A 17,431-nucleotide genomic window follows, 5' to 3' on the forward strand; every position below is an offset into this window, starting at 1 on the left:
TTCACGACTCCTATTGTAGTGTGTTTTTTTTTTTTTTTTATTTTTTTTTTTTTTCTCTCCTTCTATATTTCCATATCATCATAAACAGCACAGGTAGAAAAGAATTCCAGTTATGCTTTAGAGTTTATACTTTGTTTACAGGAGAAAAATAAAGAACAACAACATAATTTGAGATGTCAAGATGTCGCAACAATACTCATTGTGAAACTCAAACATTATAAATAAACGTAATAAATAAAATCAGACATTATACAATAGCTTTTTCCTTCAAGCTTCCTGGAAGGAGGGGGAGTGGAAAGAGAGAGAGGGGGGGAACCTTTCACCAGACTCCTAATAAAATGATTTCAGTATTTCTGAGGGGGTAAATAAGATCTTCTATTTCATTAGAAAGAAAACTCCTAATAAATAAAGGCCATTTCTTGAGGAAAGTATAAAATGTCTCGATCATTATTCAAGTCTAAATTATGCTGTTCAAGTATATATTGTTTTTTCAAATAATTCTTGATTTCTAGAATATTAGGAGTATTTGTTTCTTTCTATTTCCTGAAATTCAGATACTTCACTGCTAGAATGATCAGATTTAATACGTTTATGTTGACAGTTTTGAGTATTAACTACCCAGTATACTATTTTCTGCCAGAGTTGGTAGATTTTAGGACACTCCCAGATTATATGAACCAAATGGGTAGGAACATTTTGGACAGGAACTGAAAGATAGATTTTCCCCATCTAAATCCCTTCTCTGGTGTATAGTAAGTCCTATATAATAACTTAAAGGGACACTAAACCCACATTTTTTCTTTCGCGATTCAAAGAGCATGCAATTTTAAGCAACTTTCTAATTTACTCCTATTATCATGTTTTCTTCATTCTCTTGCTATCTTTATTTGAAAAAGAAGGCATCCAAGTTTTTTTTTCGGTTCAGAACTGTGGACAGCACTTTTTATTGGTGGATGAATTTATCCACCAATCGGCAAGAACAACCCAGGTTGTTCACCAAAAATGGGCCGGCATCTAAACTTACATTCTTGCATTCCAAATAAAGATACCAAGAGAATGACTACAATTTGATAATAGGAGTAAATTAGAAAGTTGCTTAAAATTGCTGCTGTATCTGAATCGCGAATGAAAAAAATTTGGGTTCAGTGTCACTAACATGGGATTCTGTCCAAGTTGCAGACAGTGTCGTTTGAGTTACCAAACCTAAGGACCTTTGGACAAGACAAATGTTTATATTTTCTGAGATTGTTCAATATTTTTAGCTATTTCTATCAAGTTTGATTCACCTTTTTGGTTGATGAGTAATTGGTATCCAGTGGAGATAGAAAAAAACTAAATTTTTAGCCAATGTAATCCAATCCTAGATTGCCACCTCCAACCGCACTCCGCAACTACCTTAGAGATATAATGTCTGACTTGTAGATAAGCAAGTGGTTTTGTCTGTTTAATGTTACGGATATCAGGAGTGCGTGTATACGCTTAATTGTGTGCGAATATCTGGATTAATCTATCTTTGGATAATACAAAGGAAATCTGACAATTTTTTTTCTTACATAATGTATGGATGTTTTACACACCCTTAAAAATACATTAAAATAACACACACACACAAAAAATATTTCCCAGTTTTAATTAACTTTCCAATTTATGTTTATTATCAATTTTGCTTCATTCACTTGGTGTCCTTTTATTGAATGAGCAGCAATGCACTACCTGGGAGCTCGCTAAACACATTGGTAATCCAATGACAGTAGGTATATTTGTGCAGCTAACTCACAGCTCCTGAGCCTACCTATCAAATGATACCAAGAGAAACAAATGAGATAATAGAAGTAAATTGGAATGTTTAAAATTGTGAAATAAACCTGTTGGATGGGTTGTCTCTTTAAAATGTAATTTACCGTAAAGGGTTTAAATATACAGGGCTACAACAACAACAAAAGTCATTTACTTGCATTTCTGTAAGAGGGAGTGCATTCTGTGGAATTTAAAAACCTGACCCTGCTACACCGTATTCTCCACAGAAAATGTTGCTAGCCGGGTGGTATTATGAAGTAGCTGGGTGGGGGCAGTGTAATATTTTCTGCTATCCGAAGCACAAATTAATTGCATTATTTAACATAAATGTATTTAATGATAATTTATGCAATAAAAATTAAACATTTCTCTTGTTAAGTGTATCCAGTCCACGGATCATCCATTACTTGTGGGATATTCTCCTTCCCAACAGGAAGTTGCAAGAGGATCACCCACAGCAGAGCTGCTATATAGCTCCTCCCCTCACTGCCATATCCAGGCATTCTCTTGCAACTCTCAACAAAGATGGACGTAGTAAGAGGAGAGTGGTGTATTAAAGTTAGTTTTTTAACTTCAATCAAAAGTTTATTTTTAAATGGTACCGGAGTGTACTGTTTCATCTCAGGCAGCATTAGAAGAAGAATCTGCCTGTGATTTCTATGATCTTAGCAGAAGTAACTAAGATCCACTGCCGTTCTCACATATTCTGAGGAGTGAGGTAACTTCAGAGGGGGAATGGCGTGCAGGTTTTCCTGCAATAAGGTATGTGCAGTTAATATATTTCTAGGGATGGAATTTGCTAGAAAAATGCTGCTGATACCGGATTAATGTAAGTTAAGCCTTAAATGTAGTGATACCGACTGGTATCAGACTTATTAACAGAGATACATACTCTTATAAAAGTGTAATATAAAACATTTGCTGGCATGTTAATCGTTTTTATATATGTTTGGTGACAAAACTTATTGGGGCCTAGTTTTTTTCCACATGGCTGGCTTGATTTTTGCCTAGAAACAGTTTCCTGAAGCTTTCCACTGTTGCAATATGAGTGGGAAGGGCCTATTTTAGTGCTTTTCTGTGCAGCTAAAAATACTGACAGAGACATTCAGCTTCCCTCTGCATGATACAGGACATCTCTGAAGGGCTTCAAAGTTGTCGAGGGGGAAGTTATGCCGACTAACTCTCCCCACGTGTCTGACCCTTCGCCTCCCGCTCAAGGGACGCACGCTAATATGGCGCCAAGTACATCAGGGACGCCCATAGCGATTACCTTGCAGGACATGGCTGCAATCATGAATAATACCCTGTCAGAGGTATTATCCAGATTGCCTGAATTGAGAGGCAAGCGCGATAGCTCTGGGGTTAGACGAGATACAGAGTGCGAAGATGCTGTAAGAGCCATGTCTGATACTGCGTCACAATATGCAGAACCTGAGGACGGAGAGCTTCAGTCTGTGGGTGACGTCTCTGAATCGGGGAGACCTGATTCAGAGATTTCTAATTTTAAATTTAAGCTTGAGAACCTCCGTGTATTGTTTGGGGAGGTATTAGCTGCTCTGAATGACTGTGACACAATTGCAGTGCCAGAGAAATTGTGTAGGCTGGATAAATACTATGCAGTGCCGGTGAGTACTGATGTTTTTCCAATACCTAAAAGGCTTACAGAAATTATTATTAAGGAGTGGGATAGGCCCGGTGTGCCCTTTTCCCCACCTCCTATATTTAGAAAAATGTTTCCAATAGATGCCACTACACAGGACTTATGGCAGACTGTCCCTAAGGTGGAGGGAGCAGTTTCTACTTTAGCAAAGCGTACCACTATCCCGGTTGAGGACAGTTGTGCTTTTTCAGATCCAATGGATAAAAAAATTAGAGGGTTACCTTAAGAAAATGTTTATTCAACAAGGTTTTATTTTACAGCCCCTTGTATGCATTGCGCCTGTCACTGCTGCGGCGGCATTCTGGTTTGAGGCCCTGGAAGAGGCCATCCATACAGCTCCATTGACTGAAATTGTTGACAAGCTTAGAACTCTTAAGCTAGCTAACTCATTTGTTTCTGATGCCATTGTTCATTTGACTATACTAACGGCTAAGAATTCCGGATTCGCCATCCAGGCGCGTAGGGCGCTATGGCTCAAATCCTGGTCAGCTGATGTGACTTCAAAGTCTAAATTACTCAACATTCCTTTCAAGGGGCAGACCTTATTCGGGCCTGGTTTGAAAGAAATTATTGCTGACATTACTGGAGGTAAGGGTCATACCCTCCCTCAGGACAGGGCCAAATCAAAGGCCAAACAGTATAATTTTCGTGCCTTTCGAAATTTCAAGGCAGGTGCAGCATCAACTTCCTCTGCTTCAAAACAAGAGGGAACTTTTGCTCAATCCAAGCAGGCCTGGAAACCTAACCAGTCCTGGAACAAGGGCAAGCAGGCCAGAAAGCCTGCTGCTGCCTCTAAGACAGCATGAAGGAGCGGCCCCCTATCCGACAACGGATCTAGTAGGGGGCAGACTCTCTCTTCGCCCAGGCGTGGGCAAGAGATGTTCAGGATCCCTGGGCGTTGGAGATCATATCTCAGGGATATCTTCTGGACTTCAAAGCTTCTCCTCCACAAGGGAGATTTCACCTTTCAAGATTATCTGCAAACCAGATAAAGAAAGAGGCATTCCTAAGCTGCGTACAAGATCTCCTTGTTATGGGAGTGATCCATCCAGTTCCGCGGACGGAACAAGGACAGGGGTTTATTCAAATCTGTTTGTGGTTCCCAAAAAAGAGGGAACCTTCAGACCAATTTTGGATTTAAAGATCCTAAACAAATTCCTCAGAGTTCCGTCATTCAAGATGGAAACTATTTGAACCATTTTACCCATGATCCAAGACGGTCAGTACATGACCACAGTGGACTTAAAGGATGCCTACCTTCACATTCCGATTCACAAGAATAATCATCAGTTCCTGAGGTTTGCCTTTCTAGGCAGGCATTACCAATTTGTAGCTCTTCTTTTACAAAGGTTCTGGGCTCACTTCTGGCAGTCCTAAGACCGCGAGGCATAGCGGTGGCTCCTTACCTGGACGATATCCTGATACAGGCGTCAAGCTTTCAAATTGCCAAATCTCATACAGAGATAGTTCTGGCATTCCTGAGGTCGCATGGGTGGAAAGTGAACGAAGAAAAGAGTTCTCTATCTCCTCTCACGAGGGTTTCCTTCCTAGGGACTCTAATAGATTCTGTAGAAATGAAAATTTACCTTACGGAGTCCAGGTTATCAAAACTTCTAAATGCTTGCCGTGTTCTTCACTCCATTCCACGCCCCATGGTGGCTCAGTGCATGGAAGTAATTGGCTTAATGGTAGCGGCGATGGACATAATGCCATTCGCGCGCCTGCATCTCAGACCGCTGCAATTATGCATGCTCAGTCAGTGGAATGGGGATTACACAGATTTGTCCCCTCTACTAAATCTGGATCAGGAAACCAGAGATTCTCTTCTCTGGTGGTTATCTCGGGCCTATCTGTCCAAGGGTATGACCTTTTCGCAGACCAGATTGGACAATTGTAACAGATGCCTGCCTTCTAGGTTGGGGTGTAGTCTGGAACTCCCTGAAGGCTCAGGGTTCATGGACTCAGGAGGAGAAACTCCTCCCAATAAATATTCTGGAGTTAAGAGCAATATTCAATGCTCTTCTGGCTTGGCCTCAGCTAGCAACACTGAGGTTCATCAGATTTCAGTCGGACAACATCACGACTGTGGCTTACATCAACCATCAAGGGGGAACCAGGAGTTCCCTAGCGATGTCAGAAGTCTCCAAGATAATTTGCTGGGCAGAGACTCACTCTTGCCACCTGTCAGCGATCCATATCCCAGGTGTAGAGAACTGGGAGGCGGATTTTCTAAGTCGTCAGACTTTTCATCCGGGGGAATGGGAACTCCATCCGGAGGTGTTTGCTCAATTGTTTCTCCGTTGGGGCATACCAGAATTGGATCTCATGGCGTCTCGCCAGAATGCCAACTTCCTTGTTACGGATCCAGGTCCAGGGACCCAGAAGCCGCACTGATAGATGCTCTAGCAGCGCCTTGGTTCTTCAACCTGGCTTATGTGTTTCCACCGTTTCCTCTGCTCCCTCGTCTGATTGCCAAAATCAATCAGGAAAGAGCATCAGTGATATTGATAGCGCCTGCGTGGCCACGCAGGACCTGGTATGCACACCATGGACTTTGCCTCTGAGATAAGACCTTCTAATACAAGGTCCTTTCAATCATCCAAATCTACTTTCTCTGAGAATGACTGCATGGAGATTGAACGCTTGATCCTATCAAAGCGTGGCTTCTCCGAGTCAGTAATTGATACCTTAATACAGGCACGAAAGCCTGTCACCAGGAAAATTTACCACAAGATATGGCGTAAATATCTTCATTGGTGTGAATCCAAGAATTACTCATGGAGTAGGGTTAGGATTCCTAGGATATTGTCCTTCCTCCAAGAGGGTTTGGACAAAGGATTATCAGCTAGTTCTTTAAAGGGACAGATTTCTGCTCTGTCTATTCTTTTACACAAGCGTCTGGCAGAAGTTCCAGACGTTCAGGCATTTTGTCAGGCTTTAGTTAGAATTAAGCCTGTGTTAAAACCTGTTGCTCCTCCATGGAGCTTAAACTTGGTTCTTAAAGTTCTTCAAGGGGTTCCGTTTGAACCCCTTCATTCTATTGATATCAAACTTCTTTCATGGAAAGTTCTTTTTCTGATGGCTATTTCCTCGGCTCGAAGAGTCTCGGAGTTATCTGCCTTACATTGTGATTCTCCTTATCTGATCTTTCATTCAGATAAAGTTTTTCTGCGTACAAAACCTGAGTTTTTACCTAAGGTGGTTTCTAACAAGAATATCAATCAAGAGATTGTTGTTCCATCATTATGTCCTAATCCTTCTTCAAAGAAGGAACGTCTTTTGCATAATCTAGACGTAGTCCGTGCCTTGAAGTTTTACTTACAGGCTACTAAAGATTTTCGCCAAACATCTAACCTGTTTGTTGTTTACTCTGGACAGAGGAGAGGTCAGAAGGCCTTGGCAACCTCTCTTTCTTTTTGGCTTCGGAGTATAATCCGTTTAGCCTATGAGACTGCTGGACAGCAGCCTCCTGAAAGGATTACAGCTCATTCATATCTGTTGAACAGATTTGCAAGGCTGCAACTTGGTCTTCCCTTCATACTTTTTACAAATTTTCCAAATTTGATACTTTTGCTTCTTCGGAGGCTGTTTTTGGGAGAAAGGTTCTACAGGCAGTGGTTCCTGCCTTGTCCCTCCCATCATCCGTGTACTTTAGCTTTGATATTGGTATCCCACAAGTAATGGATGATCTGTGGACTGGATACACTTAACAAGAGAAAACATAATTTATGCTTACCTGATAAATGTATTTCTCTTGTAGTGTATCCAGTCCACGGCCCGCCCTGTCCTTTTCAGGCAGGTCTAAATTTTAATTAAACTACAGTCACCACTGCACCCTATGGTTTCTCCTTTTCTCGGCTTGTTTCGGTCGAATGACTGGATATGGCAGTGAGGGGAGGAGCTATATAGCAGCTCTGCTGTGGGTGATCCTCTTGCAACTTCCTGTTGGGAAGGAGAATATCCCACAAGTAATGGATGATCCGTGGACTGGATACACTACAAGAGAAATAAATTTATCAGGTAAGCATAAATTATGTTTTTTAATACTGGCTAATTTTAGCTTAATATTGGATAATATTTTAGCCGGGAGGTGCACCCGCTAAAAAGGTCCTGCTATATAGTGATTGCTTGCTATGTGCAGGAGTCTGTTTATACCTGTCCCTAGGAAATGGGGTAATACTCACTTTTAAATGGGTGTTTCCCAGGAGTGTAAAACAATGCAAATTATGTGAAACAAAAACAACTTGTGTGTTTTTAAAATGTTTTATTCTGTATGCAAATCTTCTGCAATTCAGTGATTCATTTCCTATATATATATATATATATATATATATATATATATATATATATATATATATATATATATATATATATATATATATATATATATATATATATATATATATATATATATATATATATATCTCAACTTTCTTTAATAGCCTTTATATCTATAATAAAAATTACTAGAACCAACTATATATATATTATAGTGTTTTATTAGTAGTGTATAGAAAACAGAGCAGCATGTATATAACTGTTTGCAGTTTGTCACTTCCGGCGTGGGACAAAATGGTTGTGTCCTCTTTTTTTTTTTTTTACATCGTTACTGCATCAGTTCTTATGGACAGAAAAGCACCAAACACTTTGAAAAATTATTTTCTGTCGAGCAGGCAGCTTTGGTAACATCACTTCAAGTAGAGAGCGTCATTTAATATGGCATGCGTAATGTGACATTGGGGATTCTGCCAGTGTCCATATGGCTTCCTGTAGAGTTTGAGGATCTCATCTTGTATCGCTAACCTAGAACCCTCCACAACATCACTTTTTGCCGTTATGGCGACCTCTAGAACAAAGCTCGTGCAAGGTCTTCTGCCTTTGCCTTAACCTTGGGAAAGGTGGCGCTTATTTGCGCCCGAGTTGGGTGCCTTGATTCTGGAGATGGCACAGAAGGTACAGCCTGGATTGGACGGACCACAAAATCTAGACTGGCTGAGCTCATGGCGTAGTAGACGTTGGCCTTTCCAGGTATTACCAGCTCTGCAGAGATATAACAAACAACATCAGAAATCAGCGTTATTGTGGCGTAAGTGTAAACCAACACCAAGCAGAGACCAGAATTGGGTTAGCGAGACCATGAAATGCAATGCCATTGATAGGTCATATGTTTGAGCATCATGGGCAATGTAGTTCCAAAACCTCTGTAGCGCCAAGGCTGATCACCCCTGTAATAGGGCAATGTCATAAGTAATTAAATGGGGGGGGTGCGCAAAAGTGCCAGATTTTTTGGGGTATAGTAGAGGGATGAATATACAAATATAAACTTATTAAAAGGGACAAAATACAAAATTTAAGAAAAATTCTGCCAGTAATAGTTGCTGTTAGGTACTGAGGATCACAATTCTGTAAAAGGTGTGTTAAAGGCCAGATAGCCATTTATAGTATCCAAACTGGAGTAAAATATGCATTATTCAGCATAATCATGTCTCTACAAGTACATAATAGCATGTTACAGGCCATAATTCCAATAAATAAAAGAAAAAGCTGAATTACAGGACAGTAAGGGAGGTATTATACTAGCAGTTATTGTTTTTTGTTACTAGAATGCTCCTTTAAAGGGACATGAAACCCAAAAAAATTATTTCACGATTCAGATAGAAAATACAATTTTAAACAACTTTCTTTTTTTTTTTATATAATCTTTTTATTAAGTAACAATTTTAAACAACTTTCTAATTTACTTCTATTATCTAATTTGTTTCATTCTCTTGGTATCATTTGTTGAAGGAGCAGCAATGCACTACTGGTTTCTAACTTAACACATGGGTGAGATAATGACAATCAGTATATATATATATATATGCAGCCACCAGTCAGCAGCTAGAACCTAGGTTCTTTGCTGCTCCTGAGCTTTCCTAGATAAACCTTTCAGCAAAGGATAACAAGAGAAGTAAGCAAATTAAATTATAGAAGTAAATTGGAAACTTGTTTAAAATGTAATTCTCTATCTGAATCATGAAAGAAAAAATGTGGGTTTCATATCCTTTTAAACAGAAAGGACGAGCTATAGTGGGTAATACAAGATAACAACGAGAAGCCTAACCTTTTCCCCCTGGTAGTAACTGAACCAGTTCATGGGATCCTTGATAACTCATATGGTGCTTCCTGAGGATTCGATCTATGATTGCCGGGGCTTTTTCCTGACTGCTGATCTGTGGTACAAAATAATATGCTGTCTCCTTGGTATAGAATACGGTTTTGTCACACACAGAGTATACATTTTATATACTGACCAGCACACTCTTGTACACACTGTTGATCTCTGTGGGTTCTACGCGTGCACGGATGATGCGATGCTCTGAGGTGGGATTGTGAGATTTTGATGGATCTGAAGCACTGTTGGGGGATAAGTTCAGCTCTGCAGGGGCGTTTATGGGACTGCCACAGGAAGCGGAACGTCTGTGTGTGCGCCCTGATGAGAGAAATCCCTTGGGAGAGTTTGGCAAATCCAGTGTCGGAACAGAGGGGCTTTTCTGTTGCTAATAAAGAAAATGGAGATGAAATGGTTAGAAGCCACAAACTTTCTCTATTACTAGGACATTTTATTTTTCCGCCATGGATTTTTGATAGATACATTTATACATGTTGGTGGTTGCATTCGTATACTGTTCCTAATTGTCTCACAGACTGTTTTGCTCAGGAACTAAATATGTAGAGCATGCGTTTAAAGGGTTGAAACCGGACCCAGTGCATATGGAGGTAGGCTCAAGAGCATGCATGTATCTTGTGTACTAAGACTGCAGTGTGTGTAGCAATGTTATAAAGCAACCTTTAGAGGGAGCTTTAGTGTGCAGTAGTTTCCCTTACTCGATGGTAATACTCTATGGTAAACTAAGCTGCATACCTAGAAGCACTGTTTAACCCCTTAATCTGTACCCTGAGCCTGCCTCTGCTGCAATCTCGCTAAAAGTAGCGAAATTGCGCTATTTCTGCATACCCCACGAGTGGGGCAATGCAGAAATAGAGTTGCAGAGTTACCAATGCAGAGAGGGCCATTCTTTGGCCCTCTCTGTATCAGGCAGCGGTCGTGTCGATCGTTGGTGGCGTGGGAGAGTAAGGAAGGTGGCAGGTCCGCTAGAAAAAAATCCTTGGGAGGGAAAGGGGGAAATCATACAGTGGAGGTGGGATTAGAGGGTGGGAAAGCGATCTGGGAGGGGGGTAAATGAGGTGGGGGACAGCTACACTACAGAAAAAATGTGTTTGTTTTTAATAAATCAAAATTGCCAAATTTTGGAAAATTAGGTACTGGCAGACAGCTGTCAGTACTTAAGATGGGGGTAACCATCGGGGGGGTGCGTGAGGGAAGAGAGCTGTTTGAGAGGTATCAGGGAGGGATCAGGTGGGAGGCTGACCTCTACACTTAAGCTAAAATTAAACTTACAAGCTACCTAATTAACCCTTTCACTGCTGGGAATAAGTGTGGTGCGCAGCTGCAATTAGAGTCATTCTAATTAGCAAAAAGCAATGGCAAAGCCATATATGCCTGCTGTTTCTGAACAAAGGGGATCCCAGAGAAGCATTTACAACCATTTGTGCCATGATTGCACAAGCAGTACCTAAATAATTTCAGTGAGAAACCTAAAGTTTGTGAAAAAATTAACCTTTTTTTATTTGATCACATTTGGCAATGAAATGGTGGCATGAAATATACCAAAATGGGCCTATTTCTGTTTAAATGGAGTGATGGCAAAAATGCTCTTGTCTTTTGGTGAAGTTTTAGTCTGAAATGCTTGGTCCTTAAGGGGTTAATAAAGAACACTGAACTTAAACTGAGAATGCATCAGTCTTAGGATAGGTGACATTCAGAGTGTGTGACAGCTGTAAGTGAAGGCACAGCAATATGTGTTCCCTGCTGTCAATCAGCACAGCATATCGGTAGCTTGTAAAACATTTTCTCCTACATTGGTGTGTCCGGTCCACGGCTTTATCCTTACTTGTGGGATATTCTCTTCCCCTACAGGAAATGGCAAAGAGAGCACACAGCAAGAGCTGTCCATATAGCCCCCCCTCTGGCTCCGCCCCCCAGTCATTCTCTTTGCCGCTCTGAACAAGTAGCATCTCCACGGGGATGGTAAAGAGTATGTGGTGTTAGCTGTAGTTTTATTTCTTCTATCAAGAGTTTGTTATTTTAAAATAGTGCCGGTTTGTACTATTTACTCTACAACAGAAAGTGATGAAGAGTTCTGTTAAAAGAGGAGTATGATTTTAGCACCAGTAACTAAAATCCATTGCTGTTCCCACGCAGGACTGTTGAAACCAGAGAACTTCAGTTGGGGGGAACAGTTTGCAGACTTTTCTGCTCCAGGTATGACTAGTCTCTTTTCTAACAAGACATAGTAATGCTAGAAGACTGTCAGTTTTCCCTTATGGGATCGGTAAGCCATTTTCTTAGACTCATAACAGAATGAAGGCTTATAAATGGGCTCTATGCTGGTTGACACTATTGTGGGCTAAATCGATTGATTTATATCATATTTATATGACTTTTGGAGTGTTTTGTGACTTTGAAACACTTTTGGGAACGTTTTTATTACGCCTGGCAGTTGTTTAGACGCCTAATCTAGTCAGGAAGGCCCCTTCACTCTGGTATGCAGAGGGAGGAGGCCTCATTTTCGCGCCTCAGTTGCGCAGTTACTTCTAGAGGCAGTGCATGCAGCTTCATGTGAGAGGGTCCTGTGGCTATAAAAACAAACTCAAGAAGGCTTATTTCTGTGGTGAATAACCCCCAAGGAAAGTAAAAGCCGCAGCAAAGTCTGTGGCAGGGACTGTAGTGTGTCTAAACCGGTAAATTGAACAATTAGCTCCGGTTTGCTCATTTAAGGGGTTAGAGACTTGAAATTTGGTGTGCAATACTTTCAAAGCATTAAGACACTGGGGTGCAAATTTTATAAAGATCGGATATTTCCTTCATAGTTTTTCAAACATTCAGAAATAAAGTGTGCTCTTTTTATTATTTAAAGAGACAGTAACGGTTTTGTTTAAAAACGTTTTTATTGCATTAATAGCCTGCCAAAATCTGTCTAACATGTCTATACCTTCAGATAGCATATGTTCTGTGTGTATGGAGGCCAAGGTGGTTCCCCCTTTAAATGTATGTTCAAATTGTGCCATGGCGTCCAAACAAAGTAAGGACAGTACTGTCACATTTAATAAGGTTGCCTAAGATGATTCTTCAAATGAAGGTAGTGGGGATAGCTCATCATCCTCTCCTTCTGTGTCAACACCAGTTTTGCCCGCGCAGGCGATACCTAGTACATCTAGCGCGCCAATGCTTGTTACTATGCAGCAATTAACTGCAGTAATGGATAATTCTATAGCAAATCTTTTATCCAAACTGCCAGCATTTCCCAGAAAGCGTGATTGCTCAGTTTTAAATACAGAGGATGAGCAAGTGGGCGCTGACGATAATTTATCTGTTATACCCTCACACCAGTCTGAATTGGCAGTGAGGGAGGGTCTGTCTGAGGGAGAAATTTCTGATTCAGGAAAAGTTTCTCAGCAGGCAGAACCTGATATCTTGGCATTTAAATTTAAGTTAGAACATCTCCGCGCCCTGCTTAAGGAGGTGCTAACTACTCTTGATGATTGTGACTCTTCCAGAGAAATTGTGCAAAATGGACAAATTCTTAGAGGTCCCTGTGCACGCTGATGCCTTTTCGATACAGAAGAGGGTGGCGGACATAGTGACTAAGGAGTGGGAGAAGCCAGGTATACCTTTTGTTCCACCTCCTATATTTAAGAAAATGTTCCCCATTGTCGACCCCAGAAGGGACGCATGGCAAACGGTCCCTAAGGTTGAGGGGGCAGTTTCAACGTTGGCCAAGCGCACAACTATTCCTATCGAGGACAGTTGCGCTTTCAAAGATCCTATGGATAAAAAATTGGAAGGATTGCTTAAAAAGATATTTGTTCAGCAAGTTTTCCTTCTCCAACCAATTTCGTGCATTATTCCTGTCACCACGGCGGCGTCTTTTTGGTTCGAGGAACTAGAAAATTCGCTCCATAAGGAGACTCCATATGATGAAGTCATGGACAGAATTCACGCACTAAAGTTGGCTGATTCCTTTATTCTGGATGTCGCTTTTCAATTGGCTAAATTAGCGGCGAAAAATTCAGGTTTTGCAATAGTGGCGCGCAGAGCGCTTTGGCTAAAATCTTGGTCGGCGGATGTGTCTTAATATTCCTTTCAATGGTAAGACCCTTTTCGGGCCAGAATTGAAGGAGATTATTTCAGACATCACTGGGGGAAAGGGCCATGCCCTCCCACAGGATAGGCCTTTCAAGGCTAAGAACAAATCTAATTTTCGTTCCTTTCGCAATTTCAGGAACGGACCGTCTCCTAACTCTGCAGCCTCTAGACAAGAGGGTAACACTTCCCAGCCTAAACCAGCATGGAAACCAATGCAAGGCTGGAACAAGGGTAAACAGGCCAAGAAGCCTGCGGCTGCTACCAAGACAGCATGAAGGGGTAGCCCCCGATCCGGGACCGGATCTAGTAGGGGGCAGACTTTCTCTCTTTGCTCAGGCTTGGGCAAGAGATGTTCCGGATCCCTGGGCACTAGAAATAGTGTCTCAGGGGTATCTTCTAGAATTCAAGGAACTTACTCCAAGGGGAAGGTTCCACATGTCTCGCTTATCTTCAGACCAGATAAAGAAACAGGCATTCTTACATTGCGTAGAAGACCTATTAAAGATAGGAGTGATACACCCAGTTCCAACAGCGGAACAAGGACTGGGTTTTTACTCAAACCTGTTTGTAGTTCCCAAAAAAGAAGGAACTTTCAGGCCAATTCTGGATTTAAAAATTCTAAACAAATTCCTCAGAGTTCCATCATTCAAAATGGAAACCATTCGGACAATTTTACCAACAATCCAGGAGGGTCAATACATGACTACCGTGGACTTAAAGGATGCGTACCTGCATATTCCTATCCACAAAGATCATCATCAGTTCCTAAGGTTCGCCTTTCTGGACAAACATTACCAGTTCGTGGCTCTTCCATTCGGTTTAGCCACTGCTCCCAGAATTTTCACAAAGGTGCTAGGGTCCCTTCTAGCGGTTCTAAGACCGAGGGGCATTGCTGTAGCACCTTACTTAGACGACATTCTAATCCAAGCGTCGTCTCTTTCCAAAACAAGGGCTCATACAGACATTGTATTAGCTTTTCTCAGGTCTCACGGGTGGAAGGTGAACGTAGAAAAGAGTTCCCTGTCCCCGTCCTCAAGGGTTCCTTTTCTGGGAACAATAATAGATTCTGTAGAAATTAAGATTTTTCTGACAGAGGTCAGAAAATTAAAGCTTCTAAACGCTTGTCAAGTTCTTCAATCTATTCCTCAGCCTTCCATAGCTCAGTGCATGGAGGTAATAGGATTAATGGTTGCAGCAATGGACGTGGTTCCTTTTGCTCGAATTCATCTAAGACCATTGCAACTGTGCATGCTCAAACAGTGGAATGGGGATTATGCAGACTTGTCTCCCCAGATTCAAGTAGACCAGGTAACCAGAGACTCACTCCGCTGGTGGTTGACTCAGGATCACCTGTCTCAGGGAATGAGTTTCCGCAGACCAGAGTGGGTCATCGTCACGACCGACGCCAGTCTCTTAGGCTGGGGCGCGGTCTGGGACTCCCTGAAAGCTCAGGGTCTATGGTCTCGGGAAGAGTCCCTCCTCCCGATAAACATTTTGGAACTGAGAGCGATATTCAATGCGCTCCTGGCCTGGCCTCACCTAGCGAAGGCCAGATTCATAAGATTTCAGTCGGACAACATGACGACTGTAGCGTACATCAATCGTCAGGGGGGAACAAAGAGTTCCTTGGCGATGAGAGAGGTATCCAAGATCATCAAATGGGCGGAGGATCACTCCTGCCACCTATCTGCAATCCACATCCCAGGAGTAGACAACTGGGAGGCGGATTATTTGAGTCGTCAGACTTTCCATCCGGGGGAGTGGGAACTCCACCCGGAGGTCTTTGCCCAGTTAACTCAACTATGGGGCACTCCAGATATGGATCTGATGGCGTCTCGTCAGAACTTCAAAGTTCCTCGATACAGGTCCAGATCCAGGGATCCCAGGGCGACACTAGTGGATGCATTAGTGGCGCCTTGGTCGTTCAATCTAGCTTATGTGTTTCCACCGTTCCCTCTCCTTCCCAGACTGGTAGCCAGGATCAAACAGGAGAAGGCCTCGGTGATTCTAATAGCTCCTGCATGGCCACGCAGGACCTGGTATGCAGACCTGGTGAATATGTCATCGGCTCCACCATGGAAGCTACCTTTGAGACAGGATCTTCTAGTACAAGGTCCATTCGAACATCCAAATCTAGTCTCTCTACAACTGACTGCTTGGAAATTGAACGCTTGATTCTATCTAAGCGTGGGTTTTCAGATTCAGTTATAGATACTCTGGTTCAAGCCAGAAAACCTGTAACTAGGAAAATTTACCATAAGATATGGCAAAAATATATCCGTTGGTGTGAATCCAAGGGATTCTCTTGGAGTAAAATTAAAATTCCTAGGATTCTTTCCTTTCTCCAAGAGGGTTTGGATAAAGGTTTGTCAGCTAGTTCTTTAAAAGGACAAATATCTGCTCTATCTGTTTTGTTACACAAACGTCTGGCAGCCGTGCCAGATGTACAGGCGTTTGTACAGGCGCTAGTTAGAATCAAGCCTGTCTACAGACCTATGACTCCTCCTTGGAGTCTAAATTTAGTTCTTTCAGTTCTTCAGGGGGTTCCGTTTGAACCCATGCATTCCATAGATATTAAGTTACTGTCTTGGAAAGTTCTGTTTTTGGTTGCTATTTTTTCTGCTAGAAGAGTTTCTGAATTATCTGCTTTGCAGTGTACTTCTCCCTATCTGGTATTCCATACAGATAAGGTAGTTTTACGTACCAAGTACATAGTTGTTCCTTCTCTGTGTCCGAATCCAGTTTTGAAGAAGGAACGTTTGTTACACAACCTAGATGTGGTCCGTGCTTTAAAATTCTATTTAGAAGCAACAAAGGATTTCAGACAGACATCATCCTTGTTTGTCGTTTATTCTGGTAAGAGGAGAGGGCAGAAAGCTACTGCTACCTCTTTCTTTTTGGCTGAAAAGCATCATCCAATTGGCTTATGAGACTGCCGGACGGCAGCCTCCTGAACGAATTACAGCTCACTCTACTAGAGCTGTGGCTTCCACATGGGCCTTCAAGAACGAGGCTTCTGTTGATCAGATCTGTAAGGCAGCGACTTGGTCTTCTCTGCATACTTTTGCCAAATTTTACAAATTCGATACTTATGCTTCTTCGGAGGCTGTTATTGGGAGAAAGGTTTTGCAAGCCGTGGTGCCTTCCGTTTAGGTAACCTGACTTGTTCCCTCCCTTCATCCGTGTCCTAAAGCTTTGGTATTGGTTTCCACAAGTAAGGATGAAGCCGTGGACCGGACACACCAATGTAGGAGAAAACAGAATTTATGTTTACCTGATAAATTTCTTTCTCCAACGGTGTGTCCGGTCCACGGCCCGCCCTGGCTTTTAGTCAGGTTTAAAATTTTTATTTCTGTACACTACAGTCACCACGGCACCCTATAGTTTCTCCTTTTTCTCCTAACCGTCGGTCGAATGACTGGGGGGCGGAGCCAGAGGGGGGGCTATATGGACAGCTCTTGCTGTGTGCTCTCTTTGCCATTTCCTGTAGGGGAAGAGAATATCCCACAAGTAAGGATGAAGCCGTGGACCGGACACACCGTAGGAGAAAGAAATTTATCAGGTAAACATAAATTCTGTTTTTACTGCCGTACAGTGCAAGGAGACAAATTTAATGATATAAGTAAAAAAAATGTTTTAATATTTACAATGTCACAAAAGTTTAATTTTTAACTTCTGTGTTCCTGTAACTGATTTGTGACATTTTTTTTAAAAAAAAAACCTTA

The 17,431-nt window shown here is 41.8% G+C and overlaps 1 protein-coding gene across 3 annotated transcripts in view; it reads right to left on the reverse strand.

Moving 5' to 3' along the window:
• Positions 1-7,938: 7,938 nt before the first annotated feature.
• The window catches only part of RGL2 (ral guanine nucleotide dissociation stimulator like 2), a 107,812-nt gene continuing 98,319 nt past the window's right edge, over positions 7,939-17,431 (reverse strand). For all 3 annotated transcript variants that reach the window (XM_053721892.1, XM_053721891.1, XM_053721890.1), the window contains 3 exons: positions 9,751-9,996; positions 9,561-9,669; positions 7,939-8,497 (listed from right to left, as the gene is read on the reverse strand). In XM_053721892.1, the coding sequence (XP_053577867.1) occupies positions 8,304-8,497; positions 9,561-9,669; positions 9,751-9,996 (549 nt within the window). In that variant the 3' untranslated portion in view covers positions 7,939-8,303. The remainder of the gene's footprint in view (positions 8,498-9,560; positions 9,670-9,750; positions 9,997-17,431) is intronic.

This window comes from Bombina bombina, chromosome 7, assembly GCF_027579735.1.
Source record: "Bombina bombina isolate aBomBom1 chromosome 7, aBomBom1.pri, whole genome shotgun sequence".
Taxonomy (NCBI): Eukaryota; Metazoa; Chordata; class Amphibia; order Anura; family Bombinatoridae; genus Bombina; species Bombina bombina.